General features: G+C 42.7%; 1 protein-coding gene across 1 annotated transcript; it reads left to right on the top strand.

Annotated features, from left to right (window-relative positions):
- Nucleotides 1-414: 414 nt before the first annotated feature.
- Nucleotides 415-1,356, top strand: LOC100345611 (olfactory receptor 4F3/4F16/4F29-like). Its single transcript, XM_002718020.5, has one exon. The coding sequence runs from the start codon at nucleotides 418-420 to the stop codon at nucleotides 1,354-1,356; it is 939 nt and encodes a 312-aa protein (XP_002718066.2). The 5' UTR covers nucleotides 415-417.
- The last annotated feature ends 16,851 nt before the right edge of the window (nucleotides 1,357-18,207 follow it).

Below are 18,207 nucleotides of genomic sequence, written 5' to 3'. Positions count from 1 at the left end.
GAGTTGGCAAATTATGGTCACATACAATACGAATCACTAACTTTCCTTTAGGGACAATTAAATATACTGTTCCATGTATCCCTTCTTCTTTGTTTGTGAGAAAATATAATTTCCCGCTTGCATATTCTATTTTTTGTGCGGGCATAGTTTGTGAAGGCTTGATTCTCCTGTTCTGGGCTATGGGAAACTTTGTTGGTATTTCCAACCAAAGTATGTGCTCTTGAACTGTGCTTTTATCATCACCATCGTTGTTATCATCACCACCATCACCAATATCATCACATGAAGAATGGGATTATCAGATGGTTCTCATTCATAATGTGAACATAAAGAACTAATAGCAGTATCTTTCTGAATAACCACACCTTTTTCTTATTCCCTTTCTTAGAACTGCAACTGCACGCAGTGGGCTGACCCATGGCTGGAGGGAACCACTCGGGGGTGTCCGAGTTTGTGTTCCTGGGCCTCACCAGCTCCCAGGAGCTCCAGCGTCTCCTCCTGGTGTTCTCCTCGGTCCTCTACACGGCGAGCATGACTGGGAACAGCCTCATTGTGTTCTCTGTGACCACAGACCCTCACCTGCACTCCCCCATGTACTTCCTGCTGGCGGGCCTCTCCTTCATCGACCTGGGAGCCTGCTCGGTCACGTCCCCCAAGATGATTTATGATCTGTTCAGAAAGCGCAAGGTCATCTCCTTTGGAGGCTGCATCGCCCAGATCTTCTTCATCCATGTGATCGGCGGTGTGGAGATGGTGCTGCTCATGGCCATGGCCTTTGACAGGTACGTGGCCATCTGCAAGCCTCTTCACTACCTGGCCATCATGAGCCCACGGGTGTGCGTTTTGTTTGTGGCTGCTGCCTGGGGCCTTGGCATTATTCACTCCCTGTTCCAACTGGTGTTTCTCACTGGCTTGCCCTTCTGTGGCCCTAACGTGTTGGACAGCTTTTACTGTGACCTCCCTCGGCTCCTCAGGCTGGCCTGCGCAGACACCAGTCGGCTGCAGTTCATGGTGACTGTGAACAGTGGGTTCATCTGTGTCGGCTCTTTCTCTGTGCTTCTCATCTCCTACACCTTCATCCTGGTCAGTGTTTGGAAACACTCCTCAGGAGCGTCCTCCAAGGCCCTGTCCACCTTGTCAGCTCACATCACTGTGGTGATCCTGTTCTTTGGTCCCACCCTGTTTGTTTATACCTGGCCACACCCCAATTCACAGATGGACAAGTATCTTGCTCTCTCTGATGCTGTTCTTACTCCCTTTCTGAATCCAGTCATCTACACATTCAGGAATAAAGAGATGAAGGCTACAATAAAGAGGCTTTTCAAGTCATTGGACATTTTCAAAAAGATTTCATAAATAGTGTTTACAGGCCTGGTAGTCTCGTGGCCCATAACTGATTTTTTAGAATTGGCTACTTTGGTGTAGCATGTTACTGCATCGTTTGAGAATGTTCCTCTTCTCCAAAAGAGAGAAGATTTAAACAAAGAAACTTACTGCAAAACTTACATTGATTCAGATGGGATTGCAGAGTGTGTAGTAATTATAGTCATTTATTTATAGCTTGATTATTTCTTTCTCTATAAAAATGGTTTATTTGAATGGCAGAGTACAGAGAACGAGAGATGACAGAGAAAGAGAGAGAGAAAGAGAGAACTAGAAAGAGAGAGACCGATCCTTCATCTGTTGATTCACTCCCCAAGTAGCTGCAACAGATCTGATCTGAAGCCAGGAGCCTCCTCCAGGTCCCCACGGGGGCACAGGGTCCCAAGTACTGGGTCATCTCCACTGACCTCCCAGGTGTATCTGCAGGGAGCTGGACTGGAAATGGAGCAACTGGGACTTGAAGTGAAACCCACACAGGACTCTGGCGCTTGCAGGTGGTAGCTTTACCCACTGCACCAGAGATCCTCCCTTTTTCTCTTCTCTTTCAGTTATTCTCTTTCTTTTTAAAAGTTTAATTTTTATTTGAAAGGTAGAGAGAGAGAGAGAGAGAGAGAGAGAGAGATTTCCAACTGCTGGATCATTCACCAAATGGCCACAATGGCTGGAGCTGGGGCTGGGGCTGGTCCAGACTGAAGCCAGGAGCCAGGAGCTTCTTATGGGTCTCCCCTGTGGCTGCAGGGGCCCGAGCACTTGGGCCATCCTCCACTGCTTTACCCAGGCCGTGTTCAGGGATATGGATTGGAAATGGAGTATCTGGGATGTGAAGTAGCACCCACAAGGGATGTAGGCATTGCAGACAACAGCTTAACCTGCTATACCACTATGCTAGCCCCTCTGGTAAGTGTTTTGAAAAGCCTTAAGTCAGAATGGCCACAGGCTTGTTTTTGTTCATTACGCATGCATATTTGTGAACCAACAATTTATTCTTTCATTAAAATATTGCTCCAAATTATATTTTTACTACCTTCATATCTGGAATTGTGCTAGTGTATGAGGGTACTTCAAAAAGCTCATGTCATGTGATATTAAAATAAATTATTTTTGGGTACAATTAATTTATTTTAGGGCTGTATTTAATTTTTGAAAGACCGAATAACACACAGAGAGGGAGAGACAAAGAGATCTTCTATCCACTAGTTCATTCTCCGAATGACCACAATGTCTGGGGCTGGGTTAGGATGAAGCCAGAAGCCTGGAACTCCATCCAGGTCTTCTCATGGGTGGCACAGGCTCATGAATATGGATGATGCTCCTGTATCTTCCCAGGTACATAGCAGGGAGCAGGCTTGGATACGGAGCAGCCAGAATTGTACCACAGCTTCCTCCAGGACACTGCTTAGCAAGCAGTGTCTTAAACCATTGCACCCCAATAATGGCCCAGGATGCAAAGATTTTTAAAAAGATTTACTTGTTTATTTGAAAGACAGAGTTACAGAGAAATGAAGAGAGAAATGGAGAGAGAGAGAGAGAGAGAGAGAGAGAGGAGAATCTTCCATCTGCTGGTTCACTCACCAGATGGCCATAACAGCTGGGAATTGGCAGGGCAAAGCCAGGAGACAGAAGCTACATTTGGGTCTCCCACAAGTGGGTGACTGGCCCACGTACTTGGGCTACCTTTTTTTCCTTGTCAGGAACATTACCAAGGAGCTGGATTGGAAGTGGAGTAGCCGGGACTTGAACTTGCACTCATACATGATGCTGATTATTGCAGGTGGTGGCTTAATCTGCAAAGTATAAAGATTTTTGAAATCGTGTATATGAATAATCTTTGGAACTCTCATAAAATGCATATTATGAAAACTGTGCATGGAACTCAATTTTTTCACATCAAAAGAAACATTTTATTAGTATTTGCCATAAACTTTTGGAAGTCATCTTGTATATTTGAGATTGTTCCTAGCAATACATGAAAATAACGCAAAATTGTGGTCTGGAAGACTTATAATTAGGGTGAGATATAAATTAAACATTTGAAGGAAAAATTTATGAAAGGCTTGTTTTGTCTTACAAAAATACAATGAAAGATTTCCAGGACTGTCACAAGTGTCATAAGTACAAGCTATTTTTCCCTATTAGTTACATCAAACTATCTGGAAAATTACTAAAACCCCCACATCTACCTGAAGACAAGAAAAACAAAAGTAAAGAAAAACTGTTATATTGTGGGGATGAATCAAAAACTAAAGAAGTAACCCATAAATGAGTCCGCATTTTTTTCATTTTTTTCTTTCTTCCTTCTACACTTCTTACCTGAGAACAGATACCCCAGAATATTCTGTTATATCATTCATTGTACATTTAGAAGAAACTCCAAGAGGAAAACAAGGCTCCTGGCTCAAGAACAGGGTTAAGTGGCCCCTGGAAGCCATGGAGTTGGGAGGAAATATTTTGTGCTCTCTTTTACTGTCTTTGTTTCTTTCCGTTAGACTGGGGAAACTCTCATTGCAAATTTTTAAAGAAAGCTTTTATTTAATAAATATAAATTTCATAGGCACAGCTTTTGGAATATAGCAGTTCTCCCCATTCTCGCTCTCCCACTCCCACTCCCATACCGCCTCCTACGCCCTCTCCCATCCCATTCTTCATTAAGATTCATTTTTAATTATCTTTATATACAGAAAACCAACTCTATACTAAGTAAAGATTTCAACAGTTTGCACCCACACAGACACACAAAGTATAAAGTACTGTTTGAAGACAAGTTTTACCAATAATTCTCATAGTATAACACATTAAGGACAGAGGTCCTACATGGGGAGCAAGTGCACAGTGACTCCTGTTGATTTAACAATTGACACTCTTATTTATGACATCAATTATCACCTGAGGCTCTTGTCATGAGTTGTCAAGGCTATGGAAGCCTTTTGAGTCCACAGCCCCATCAGTATTTTGACAGGATTATAATCAAAGTGGAAGTTCTCTCCTCCTTTCAGAGAAAGGTACTGTCTTCTTTGATGGCCCGTTCTTTCCACTGGGATCTCACTTACAAAGATGTTTCATTTAGGTCATTTTTTGGCCACAGTGTCTTGGCTTTTCATGCCTGCGAAACTCTCATGGGCTTTTTAGCCAGATCCGAATGCCGTAGGGCTGATTCTGAGGCCAGAGTGCTGTTTAGAGCATTTGCCATTCTATGAGTCTGCTGTGTAGCCTGTTTCCCAGTTGGATCATTCTCTCCTTTATAATTCTATCTATTATTAGCAGACACTTAGTTTTATTTATGTGATCCTTTTGACAATTAATCCTATCTTTATGATCAGTTAAACACTTAAAATGAACACTTTAGCTAGTAAGATGGAATTGGTACCTGCCAACTTAATGGGATTTTGTGCCCCATGGCAAGTTTTTAGCTATACCCTTAGAGATAAGTCTGAGAAAACATGTGGCAAACTGTGTATCTCCTCCCTCTCTTATTCCCACTCTTATTTTTTAACAGGGATCAATTTTAAATTTGATTTAAACACCTGAAAATAATTCTGTGTTAAGTAAAGAGTTCAACCATGGTATTAAGTAGAACAATAAAATACGAAAAAGAATAAAATAGTAAGCTGTTCCTCAACAGTCAGGACAAGGGCTGATCAAGTCATTGTTTCTCTTAGTGTCAGTTTCACTTCAACAGGTTTCATTTTAGGTTCTCCGTTAGTTGTCACAGATCAGGGAGAACAAATGATCTTTGTCCCTTTGGGACTGGCTTAATTCACTAAGTATAATACTTTCCAGATTCCTCCATTTTGCTGCAAATGACCAGATTACATTTTTTTTTATCATTGTGTAGTATTCCACAGAGTGCATATCCAATAATGTCTTTATCCAGTCTACTGTTGATGGGCATTTAGGTTGATTCCAGGTCTTAGCTATTGTGAACTGAGCTGCAATAAACATGGAGGTGCAGACAGCTCTTTTATTTGCCAATTTAATTTCTTTTGGGTAACTTCCAAGGAGTGGGATGGCTGGGTTGAATGGTAGGGTTATATTCAGGTTTCTGAGGAATCTCCAGACTGACTTCCATAGTGGCTTGACCAGCTTGCATTCCCACCAACAGTGGGTTAGTGTCCCTTTTTCCCTACATCCTCTCCAGCAACTGTTGTTGGTAGATTTCTGTATGTGAGCCATTCTAACCAGGGTGAGGTGAAACCTCATTGTGGTTTTTATTTGCATTTCCCTGATTGCTAGTGATCTTGAACATTTTTTCATGTGTCTGTTGGCCATTTGGATTTCCTTTTTTAAAAAATATCTTTTTAAGTCCTTGGCCCAGCTCATAAGTTGGTTGTCAGTTTTGTTGTTATGGAGTATCTTGATCTCTTTGTAGATTCTGGTTATTAATCCTTTATCAGCTGCATAATTTGCAAATATTTTCTCCCATTCTTTTGCTTGCTTCTTCACTTTCCTGACTGTTTCTTTTGCAGTACAGAAACTTCTCAGTTTGATGTAATCCCAGTTGTTAATTTTGGCTTTGACTACCTGAGCCTCTAGGGTCTTTTTTTTTTTTTTTTTTATCTTTTATTTAATGAATATAAATTTCCAAAGTACGTCTCATGGGTTACAATGGCTTTCCCCCCCATACCGTCCCTCCCACCCACCACCCTCCCCTTTCCCACTCCCTCTCCCCTTCCATTCACATCAAGATTCATTTTCGATTATCTTAGTATACAGAAGATCAGCTTAGTATACCTTAAGTAAGGATTTCAACAGTTTGTTCCCACACAGAAACATAAAGTGAAAAATAATAGATGATTTTTTTTTAAATGATGATGAAATCAGATCAGACCTATTGTCATGTTTAATCCCAGTGAGAGTCAAGTTGGGAATTGATAGTTTCTTTTTTTTTTTTTTTTTTTTAACAGAAGATCAGTTTAGTGTACATTAAGTAAAGATTTCAACAGTTTGCACCCCCATAGAAACACAAAGTGAAATATACTGTTTGAGTACTCGTTATAGCATTAAGCCTCAGTGTACAGCACATTAAGGACAGAGATCCTGCATGAGGAGTAAGTGCACAGTGACTCCTGTTGTTGACTTTACAAATTGACACTCCTGTTTATGGCATCAGTAATCTCCCTATGCACCAGTCATGAGTTTCCAAGGCTATGGAAGCCCTCTGAGTTCTCCGACTCTTATCTTGTTTAGACAAGGTCATAGTCAAAGTGGAGGTTCTCTCCTCCCTTCAGAGAAAGGCACCTCCCTCTTTGAAGACCTGTTCTTTCCACTGGGATCTCACTCACAGAGATCTTTTTGCCAGAGTGTCTTGGCTTTCCATGCCTGAAATACTCTCATGGGCTTTTCAGCCAGATCCGAGTGCCTTTAGGGCTGATTCTGAGGCCAGAGTGCTATTTAGGACATCCGCCATTCTATGAGTCTGCTGAGTATCTCACTTCCCATGTTGGATCACTCTCCCCTTTATTTATTCTATCGGTTAGTGTTAGCAGATACTAGACTTGTTTATGTGCTCCCTTGGGGCATGCTCGGGCTGACTTGCCCCAATTGGTAGAGTTGGAAACATACTAGGGGATTCCAATTCAATCCCATCAAGGTGGCATGTGCCAATGCCATCTCACTATTCCAAGTGATCAATTTCAGTTCACAATTGATCATAATGAAAGGACTAAGAGCCTCTAGGGTCTTTTACAAGAAGTTTTTGCCAGTGAGAATATCTTGCAGGGTTTCTTCAATGTTCTCTAATAATTTGATGGTGTCGGGTCATAGATCCATGTTGAGTGGATATTTGTGTAAGGTGTAAGGTAGGGGTCTTGCTTCATGCTTCTGCATATGGAAATCCAGTTTTCCCAGCACCATTTATTGAATAGACTGTACTTGCTCCAGGAATTGGCCTTAGCTTCCTGATCAAATGTAAGTTGGTTGTAGATGTTTGGATTGATTTCTGGTATTTCTATTCTTTTCCAATGGTCTATCCATCCGTTTTTGTACCAGTACCATGCTGTTTTGATAACAACTGCCCTGGAGTATATCCTGAAATCTGGTATTGTGATGCCCTCAGATTTGTTTTTGTTGTATAAGATTGCTTTAGCTATTTGAGGTTTCCTCTGCCTCCATATGAATTTCAGCATCATTTTTTCCAGATCTGAGAAGAATATCTTTGGTATTTTGATTGGTATTGCATTGAATCTATAAATTGCTTTTGGACAAATGAACATTTTGATGATTTTGATTCTTCCAATCCATGAACATGGAAAAGTTTTCCATTTTTTTGTATTTTCTATTTATTTCTTTTATATTTGTAATTCTCATCATAGAGATCTTTTACATCCTTGGTTAAGTTTATTCCAAGGTGTTTCTTACTCCTCATGCAGGATCTCGGTCCTTAACGTGCTGTACACTGAGGCTTAATGCTATAACGAGTACTCAAACAGTATATTTCACTTTGTGTTTCTATGGGGGTGCAAACGACTGAAATCTTTACTTAATGTACACTAAACTGATCTTCTGTAAAAAAAAAAAAAAGAAAAAAAAAAAGAAAGAAATTTTCAATTCCCAACTTGACTCTCACTGGGATTAAACATGACAATAGGTCTGATCTGATTTCATCATCATTTTAAAAAAATCATCTATTATTTTTCACTTTATGTTTCTGTGTGGGAGCAAACTGTTGAAATACTTACTTAAGGTATACTAAGCTGATCTTCTGTATATTAAGATAATCGAAAATGAATCTTGATGTGAATGGAAGGGGAGAGGGAGTGGGAAAGGGGAGGGTTGTTGGTGGGAGGGACGATATGGGGGGGGAAGCCATTGTAACCCATGAGTCGTACTTTGGAAATTTATATTCATTAAATAAAAGATAAAAAAAAAAAGTTTATTCCAAGGTGTTTGATTGTTTTTGTAGCTATTGTGAATGGGATTCATCTTAGAAGTTCTTTCTCAGCCATGGCATTGTCTGTGTATACAAAAGCTGTTGATTTTTTGTATTGATTTTATATCCTGCTACTTTACCAAACTCTTCTATGATTTCTAATAGTCTCTTACTGGAGTTATTTGAATCCCCTAAATTAAAAATCATGTTGTCTGCAAAGAGGGATAGTTTGACTTCTTCCTTCCCAGTGTGTATCTCTTTAATTTATTTTTCTTGCCTAATGGCTCTGGCTAAAACTTCCGGAACTGTATTGAATAGCAGTGATGAGAGTGGGCATCCCTGTCTGATACTGGATCTCAGTGGAAATGCTTCCAACTTTTCCCCATTCAATAGGATGCTGCTGTGAGTCTGTCATAGATTGCTTTGATTGTGTTGAGGAAAGTGCCTTCTATATAGAATTTGCTTAGAGTTTTTTCTCATGAAAGGGTTTTGTATTTTATCAAATGCCTTCTTTTCATCTATTTAGATAATCTTATGGTTTTTGTTCAGCAGTTTGTTAATGTGGTGTATCACATTGATTGATTTGCAAATGTGGAAACATCCCTGCATACCAGGGATAAATCACACTTGGTCTAGGTGAATGATCTTTCTGATGTGTTGTTGGATTATATTGGCCAGAATTTTGTTGAGGATTTTTGTATCTATGTTCATCAGGGAAATTGGTCTTTAATTCTCTTTCTCTGCTGCATCTTTCTCAGGTTTAGATATTAAGGTGATGCTGGCTTTGTAGAAAGAATTTGGGGGGATTCCCTCTCTTTCAATTGTTTTGAATAGTTTGAGAAGAGTTGGAGTTAGTTCTTCTTTAAATGTCTGGTAGAATTTAGCAGTGAATCCATCCGGTCCTGGGCTTTTCTTTGTTGGGAGGGCCTTTATTATTGATTCAATTTCTGTCTCAGTTATGGGTCTGTTTAGGTTTTCTATGTCTTCATGGCTCAGTTTAGGTAGGTTGTATGTGTGTTACACATCTTTAAGCATCTTTTGCAGGGCTGGACAAGTGGTGACAAATTCTTTCAATTTCTGTTTGCTATGAAAGGTCTTTATTTCACCTTCATTCACAAATGAGAGCTTTGCAGGATATAATATTCTGGGCTGGCAGTTTTTCTCTCTTAGTACCTGGGCTATGTCTCGCCATTCCCTCCTAGCCTGTAGGGTTTCTGATGAGAAGTCAGCTGTGAGTCTGATTGGAGATCCTCTGAGAGTAATCTGATGCTTCTCTCTTGCACATTTTAGGATCTTTTCTTTATGTTTCACTGTGGTGAGTTTGATTGCAATGTGTCATGACGAGGCCTTTTCTGGTCATGTGTATTGGGAGTTCTGTGTGTTTTCTGTACTTGGCCATCCTTTTCTTATTTCAGACTCTGGAAGTTTTCTGCTAGTATCTCACTAAAAAGGCCTTCTATTCTTTCTCTCTCTCTCCATGCCTTCAGGAACTCCTAGATCCCAAATGTTGATTTTTTTTTATAGTATCCTGTAGATTCCCAACAGTGTGTTTTAGATTTCTAATTTCTTCTTCTTTTCTTTGGTTTGACTGTATACTTTCCTGTGCTCTGTCTTCTAAGTCTGATATTCTCTCTCTGCCTCACTGATTCTGTTTTTAAGGCTCTCCACTGCATTTTTTATTTGATATATTGAATTCTTCTTTCATTTTCATTCCTCTTTAAGATCTCAATTTTGTGGGATAGATTTTCTTTCGTGTCTTGCATGGATTTCAGTAGTTCTTGTGTTTTCTTTTGATTACTTCTATGTATTCTTTTTTTGACAGGCAGAGTTAAACAGTAAGAGAGAGAGACAGAGAGAAAGATCTTCCTTCCATTTGTTCACCCCCCAAATGGCTGCTATGGCTGGTGCGCTGTGCTGATCCGAAGCCAGGAGCCAGGTGCTTCCTCCTGGTCTCTAATGCAGGTGCAGGGCCTAAGGTCCACTGCCTTCCTGGGCCACAGCAGAGAGCTGGACTAGAAGAGGAGCAACTGGGACAGAACTGGTGCCCCAACCGGGACTAGAACCTGGGGTGCTGGTGCCGCAGGCAGAGGATTAGCCAAGTGAGCTGCGGTGCCAGCCACTTTTATGTATTCTTTTTTTTTTTTTTTTTTGACAGGCAGAGTGGACAGTGAGAGAGAGAGACAGAGAGAAAGGTCTTCCTTTTGCCGTTGGTTCACCCTCCAATGGCCGCCGCGGCCGGCGCGCTGCGGCCGGCGCACCGCGCTGATCCGATGGCAGGAGCCAGGAGCCAGGTGCTTTTCCTGGTCTCCCATGGGGTGCAGGGCCCAAGCACCTGGGCCATCCTCCACTGCTCTCCGGGGCCACAGCAGAGGGCTGGCCTGGAAGAGGGGCAACCGGGACAGAATCCGGCGCCCCGACCGGGACTAGAACCCGGTGTGCCGGCGCCGCTAGGCGGATTAGCCTAGTGAGCCGCGGCGCCGGCCACTTTTATGTATTCTTATAATCAATTTCTTGAGTTCCATTTCTTGCCTTTCTTGTATCTCATTGTCTTCATGATCTTGTATTGAAGTATCATGTTCTTTTGGGAGCATCATGTTGTTTTCCTTATTATTGTTTCTTGGATTGTTGCATTTGTTTTTCAGCATTTGTGGAGATACTCATTGGTTTCTTCTTCTTCTTCTTCTTCTTCTTCTTCTTCTTCTTCTTCTTCTTCTTCTCCTTCTCCTTCTCCTTCTCCTTCTCCTTCTCCTCCTCCTCCTCCTCCCCCTCCCCCTCCCCCTTCCTCCTCCTCCTCTTCTTCTTCTTCTTCTTTATTTTTTTGCTTTGGTGGCTTTTATTGTTGTACTATGACTCTATAGATAAGTGGAATGTCTTCTTTCAGTGAATCTCTAGAGGCTTGTGGTGGGTGTGGCCAGAGAGCTCTGTTAACTTCTCCAGGGTTAAGGGTGTGCCTAACATGACACAGCCAGCTTTGGCGTGGTAAATCTTGTTTCTCTCTCTCTCTCTCTCTTTTTATTTGACATGTATTGTTATAGACAGTGAGAGAGAGAGAAACAGAGAGAAAGGTCTTCCTTCCATTGGTTCACTCCCCTCGTGGCCGCTACAGCCGGCACTGCGCTGATCTGAAGGCAGGAGCCAGGTGCTTCCTCCTGGTCTCCCATGTGGGTGCAGGGGCCCAAGCACTTGGGCCATCCTCCACTGCCCTCCCAGGCCACAGCAGAGAGCTGGCCTGGAAGAGGAGCAACCGGGACAGAATCTGGTGCCCATATGGGATGTCAGCACCGCAGGTGGAGGATTAACCAAGTGAGCCATGGCCCTGGCCCCTCCTCTCTCTCTTTTTAATGAGAAGGGAGGTAATTCTGCTCAGCTGAGCTTTCTTGATGGTGATCAGTGTCTGAGTGCTAGTCCCAGTGGGTATAATATTCGTCCACTCTGTCCCAAGGAGCACACAAAGGATCTGTGCAATCCTCAGTGTAAATTCAGATTCCCCAGCAATGTCTGTCACCAGGTAACCAGGACGCCCGGGCTTGTGGAGTCTCCCACTGAGACTGCCCAAAGTCCCAGCCACTTCGTGATTCCTCCCACGCACCCTCAGTTTTATTCACAGTCCCGGTCCAGAAGCTTCACACAGTCACAAGCTCCTAGGCCCCTGTTATTTCTCCCCACAAGTTAGGAGTCTCTACTCGGCTGATTGCCGGGCGCAGACACGAGCTGGCACAGCTGTTACGTATGTACAAAATGGTGCCCTCTCTATTGGCTTGTCACAGTACACCTTTCTAAAGTGATTGGAGAGAGAGAAACGTGTCCACCCTGTCCTTTTTTTTTGTCCTCTAATTTGGCTGCATTTTCCGCCAGAGGGCTTCAAGCCTCGTTCCCTCTAGGTTCTTCCTGCTGCTTTTCCACCAGTGTTTCAGCTACTGTTCACATGTGCCAATAATTCCAGTCCAGGAAAAGATTGCTGGGTTTATTCTCGGTGAGTTTTACCCCTGTAAGGCTGCTGAGCTTCCTGATTAGCCCTAGGCCTTTATTTTTTAAGTTTTAAAATTTTAATTATTTGAAATGCAGAGTGACTGACAGAAGGAGTGAGATAGCTTCTCTCTGCTGGTTCTCCCCACATGTCCACAGCAGCTGTGGCTGAGCCAGGCTAAGATAGGAGCCTGGAACTGCATCCAGCTCTCCCCCATGGTTGGCAGGCCAAATACTTGGCCATCATCTGTTGCCTTCCAGGTGTATTAAGAGGAAGCTGGCCCAGAAGCAAAGGTGAGACTCAATTCCTGGGATTCTGACACAGGATATGAATGTCCCAAGTGGCCCTAACACACTGTGCCACAATGCCAGCTCCACTTAAAGTCTTTAGAGGCATGTAAACTTTGGTGTTCAGTCTTGTGTAGTACCATTTTTTTTTTTTTTTTTGGACAGGCAGAGTTAGACAGTGAGAGAGACAGAGAGAAAGGTCTTCCTTCTGTTGGTTCTCCCCCCAAAATGGCCGCTATGGCCGGCACTGCACTGATCCAAAGCCAGGAGCCAGGTGCTTCTGGTCTCCCATGGGGTTCAGGGCCCAAGCACTTGGGCCATCCTCCACTGCACTCCCTGGCCACAGCAGAGAGCTGGCCTGGAAGAGGGGCAACCGGGACAGAATCCGGCGCCCCGACTGGGACTATAACCCGGGGTGCTGGCACCGCAGGTGGAGGATTAGCCTAGTGATTCCTCAGTGGTTGTTGTGTGCACTGGATGATCACGTGGCAGTGCGTCACAGTGTGCTGGCGAGGATTCAGTAAAATCTGGATAGAATGTGACATTTTTGAAGACAATTTAAATATCATTTCTTTACATATTATCTTTCTTCTTTTCATGGAATATATTATAATTTAGTTTATCTCCGTGTATTATTTATTCATACATTTATAATTTTCAGTTTAAGTTGAATACTATTATATCATACATAATAAATGATTAAATGATTTAAAATTTAGTAGAGTAATATTCTGTTATTTTAAAAATTCATGTTTAATCATTGAAATTAGTTCTAGAAAACAGTAAAGGAACTTTTTATCATAAGAAATTAAATGTCTTTTATTTTGCCTGATTAATGGCTTAACTGCTTTACTACCCTGGGAAAACCAAAGTTGGCATGGGTGATAATTCCCGAGACGAATGATCTCACGTGGTGATCCCAGATTTCTGAAACTTTGGTCTCTGCTCTTTGGGGTTGGTATCACCGCTGTTCGTGTTTTATTCAGCTATCTGTGTGTGTCTGTGGTGATCTCGCACTGGATCCAGTTAATCTGAGAACCGTACCCAATGATGCTGCTCTCGTAGTTCCCACAGGTAGGTGAGGGGAAGTAAACCCTTCGCGAGCAATCCGCTGTGCGCTCCACCCAGGTGAGGTCAGCCCGAGGGCGGGCAGTCGCTGTTTGTGCTGGAGGAGGACTGGCCGGGCTCAGGCACTGTGCAACAAGCCGTCAGGTGTGGCCAGGGAAGGGTGTGGGCACAGGAAGGCGACGGTCTCAGCCCCAGGAAGGAGCTTAAAGTGCTAAAAACACCAGAGGAGCATGAGAGTCGATTGACCGAACGCATCCTCTGTCTTGAGTTTCCTTGCCTGTTTGCCCTGTTTCTTCTTGCATGTCATCCTGTGGGGCCCACGCTGTGGTCACCCTCCTGGTCCATCTGCACACTGGCAAACTTTCACCCCTCCCTGCCCCGCCTAGCGCCCCACTTCTCAGTCCTTGTCACTCCCACGGTAGGGACCAAGCTGAGTGCTGCTGGAAACTCTGTTACCCAGCCTCTCATAAGGACTTTCAAAAATTCACTCTTTGACAACTCTATCATGTTCCTTATATTATTGATCCATTAACTCATTTATAATGTCTGATCACAGTATACCAGGCTGAAATTCCATTTGCAAAGTGGAGAATTTATGTAAATTATCCCTCATTTTGTGTATTTATTTTTCTTTATTATCCTGTTTCCTTCTTTTTTTTTTTTTTTTTTGACAGGCAGAGTGGACAGTGAGAGAGACAGACAGAGAGAGAAAGGTCTTCCTTTTGCCGTTGGTTCACCCTCCAATGGCCGCCGCTGCAGCCGGCGCACCGCGCTGATCCGATGGCAGGAGCCAGGATCCAGGTGCTTTTCCTGGTCTCCCATGGGGTGCAGGGCCCAAGCACCTGGGCCATCCTCCACTGCACTCCCTGGCCATAGCAGAGAGCTGGCCTGGAAGAGGGGCAACCGGGACAGAATCCGGCGCCCCAACCGGGACTAGAACCCGGTGTGCCGGCGCCGCAAGGTGGAGGATTAGCCTATTGAGCCACGGCGCCGGCTTATCCTGTTTCCTTCTTCAGAAGTTTCTTTCCTGCTCCCCTGGGTTCTCACTTCTACTCCGTCACTCTTGATTCTTCTCTCGGCTGTGCTGGCTCCACGTGACTTGTCTTCCTGTTCTGCTCATTCGTCAGTCCTTTCTCGGTATCAGTGTGAGCGTTTTCCATAGCTGGGTCTTTGCTTTTTAGATGTCTCCATTCTATACTCTTTCCTTCAGACACTTTGTTCACTCTTGTGCATTTACTGTTTTGTATGGATTACTATACGGTTTTGTCTGTGAGCTGTATTTCTTCTGCTACATCGTACCCCGTGTTTCCCCTGGACATATCAGTAGTACCTAGAATTCTGTTTACCTGAAAGACTCCTGCAGGCCTTATCTGCATCGTTTATTTTCTCTACTCTGACAAATTCTATGCTTGGTTTATTTATTGCTAAACATGGACCTGGCATTGTTTTACCCATTCTTGCTCAAATCTTTGTAATCTCTGACTTGGCATTCTTCGTCTGCACTTCAATCAGTCACCAATTCCTTTGGGTTTTTGTTTACTGTTATTTCTATTGCTTTGCAGCATGGATCCTGCAGCTGAAGCTGTGGTCCAGGTGTGTTTGCTCATCTCCTCACCTCTCCTCCTCCAGTGCACTGTCTAATTCAGTAAAGCAGCTCTAAGGTAAGTCCCTCCCTCCGTTGTCTTGTACCGCCATTGGGCTCATGACTTCAAATATAAAGCATTTTTTGAAATTACTAGCCTCCTAATTCCCTGCACCCATACTTCCACTGGCTCCCTACATTTATTTACTAATTGCTGACTATCTTAGAGAAGTTCCTAATGTTAGGAAAAACTAAATTTTAATACATTTCTTGTCTTACATTTTTCTTGTCTCCAAAGCAATTCTGAACATTTCATTATTAAGGGTATACACTGAACTTAACCCTTTAAAATATATTTTGCTAATCCTTGAAATGAATTCGTTCAGCCTTCTATCTGTGTATTTTAATATTCACCATCTTTTATGGCTATAAATCCAATGCTACGTTGCCACATTTTCTTCTCGTATCACTATAGTTATCTCTTTCTGCTTTGCTTGTATTTTAGAGGTTCTGTCACTTTTCTAAGACATGCATTGCATAATACCTAATGTATATCTACATGCATGTTGGGTAAGGAACAGCTTTGCACAGTATTGTTTTACTGAATACTGGTACATATTGAGCAAATCCACTTTAAATGAACAGAATGAATAGATGAGATGGTAAGATTTACAATAGAACATACCTGCAGCCAAGAATCTGATCTGGAGCAGCCATCTGATTTTCTGATGTGCATAATTTACCTCTGTGTTCTCTATTTGTAAGTTTTAACTTGCGATTAAAACAGAGGAGTCTCATGTGTTTCAGGTAGGAAGACCAAGTTCTGGTGTTCTTTTGCACAGTAGGGTGGCTGTGGCTGATTTTAATGCATATTTCAAACTAGCTGGAAGAGGGTTTTGATTGTTTCACCTCAAAGGACTGATAAATACCCATTCTGGTCATTATGCAGTGTTTACATGCAGGGAAACATCACATTGTACCCCGTAAATTTGTATAGTTTTTATGTGTAAATAAAAAGAGAAAGCTTTTTCCTGAGTGGAAGGGGTTGTATGCTTTGGCTTCTTTGTCTTAGAAGTCGACATAAACTGTGCTGGATTGCATAGTCTTCAGATGTTCCTTGAGGCTTCTGCTCCGTAAGGCCGGCTGTCGGGTGCTCTCTGAATACTCGTAGAAGACTTAGGTTTTATTTCCATGTGGAGAGCTGAAGTTTATGGTTTGGCTCGTGGCACTTCCGTTATGGTGAGGATAAGACCTGTCAGCACGCGGATCTCTGTCCTGTGTTCCTCATGCACCTGTGATTAGTGTCTCCATCTAGGAGCAACATTGGTTTTGGGGAAATACACTTACATGGTGGCAAGAAAGTGTTTACATGAAAACTCTCTAAATCCAGATCTAGTTTCCATGTTAGAGTCATGGAAAAATCAGAATTTGAGGAATTGTTCTCTGTACTTGGAAAGCCATGCAGGTAGACAGTCCTCAGTGTGGAGCAGGCACCATTCATTATGCCATATTATGTGGAGGTACTGATATTGGCGATTGCATATGTTACATCACTTATTTCTCACAATCTCTTGCAAGGGAGGTACAGATCCAATATCCCTTTTCCAAAATGCTTGGGACCAGAAGTGCCTTGCATTTTGAATTTTTTCAGTTTTAGAGTATTTGCATGTATAAGGAGATAACTTGGGGATGGGAACTGGGTCTAGTCATGAAACTTAATTATTTGATACATTTCTTATACACATAACGGTAATTTTATAAAATATTTTTAGTGCACCTGCTTTGACTGAAACCTGTCTCAGAGTCAGGTGTGGAATATTGTCACTGTGGTGTCATGTGGATGTTTACGGAGTGTCAGGTTTTGGAGCACTCAGGTTTTTGATTTTCAAACTAGAAAGGTACAATCTTTATTACCTCCCATTGAAAATGCGGCTCAGAGAGGTTTAGTGGCTAAGTGGTGGAGCCTGGCTTCCAAAGGAGACCTGGATGACCAAAGCTGCGGTCACTGAACGCTTCCATTGTAATGTATGGAATCAATCTGTGCATTTTATATTTTTAGGATTGATGAAGACAGAGGTAACAATTTGGAAACAGTTGCTGTACTTTTGAGAGGAATTCAGTTATGTGATGAGTCTGCTCCTAGGAGAAGCATGGCCTTTGAAATAACCCTACATGACCCTAAGTAGCAGACGGCGACTGGACAGAGAGCCCTCTGGGTGCTGGAACACAGAGAAAACCCCGACGGGGGAGAGTTTCACCGCCTGCTTTCTGTGGTTCTGTCCGTGACCTCCTCCTGACTGGCATATTTTATAGGCTCCTCAGTCATGGTAAAAGTCATATTTTTACAGTGAATTATACATGTATAATTAGCTGTGCATGTAAGAGATAATCTTTCTATTTCTCTTCACCTGTGATTTTCACAGACCCTCTGTGAGCCTGGCCTGCAGGGCAGACTATAGGAGAATCCTTTATCACCTTTCCATGCACCCCCGTGCCACAGTCAGGAGCAGCCCTGGGTCAGTGCGGCACCGTGGGAGACCGACATCTACGCCTCCTTAATGCCCTGTTGAAAGCCACCCGCGCCTCGCTCGGCTCCTCTTCTTTCCTCTTTTCTGTTTTGTCCTTGTGCGTTTACCTACTAATTTCTCCCTCTCCCCATATCACTCATATTTTGAATCTTCCTTCTTCTACCTTCATGTCTCCTGTACTTTTTCTGTATCTAATAGTCTTCCACTGGCTTCAAGAAAAGAAGTTGGATCTGTCTGTAAGTCTGTCTCATCCTCAGCAAAGACTTTGCCGTGTAGCTTTGGGTGCCTTCACACTGGGGAATGGAAGGTTACAGCTACTGTGTTCTTAAATGAGATGTTTTTCCCTGTGTGTGTTGAGCACATCAGGAAACATGCACTCAGTCATAAAAAGGACGAAATACTGGCATCTGCACAAGTAGACGGAGTTGTAGATCACTATGCTAACTGAAATAAGTCAGACAAAAGACAAATACAACATGCTTTTTCTGATAGGTAGAAGTATAATAAATGTAAAGTAAAAATGTGGG

The sequence above is a fragment of the Oryctolagus cuniculus genome, chromosome 12 (genome assembly GCF_051225735.1).
Source record: "Oryctolagus cuniculus isolate XC-2025 breed Fujian yellow rabbit chromosome 12, ASM5122573v1, whole genome shotgun sequence".
In the NCBI taxonomy this organism is placed as follows: Eukaryota; Metazoa; Chordata; class Mammalia; order Lagomorpha; family Leporidae; genus Oryctolagus; species Oryctolagus cuniculus.
The sequence above is the reverse complement of the archived record's forward strand: the minus strand, read 5'-3'. Positions and strand labels throughout refer to the sequence as shown.

What these genes read in the sequence shown, in the direction of transcription:
- LOC100345611 (XM_002718020.5), top strand. Translation starts at nt 418, where the DNA reads ATGGCTGGAGGGAACCACTCGGGGGTGTCCGAGTTTGTGTTCCTGGGC.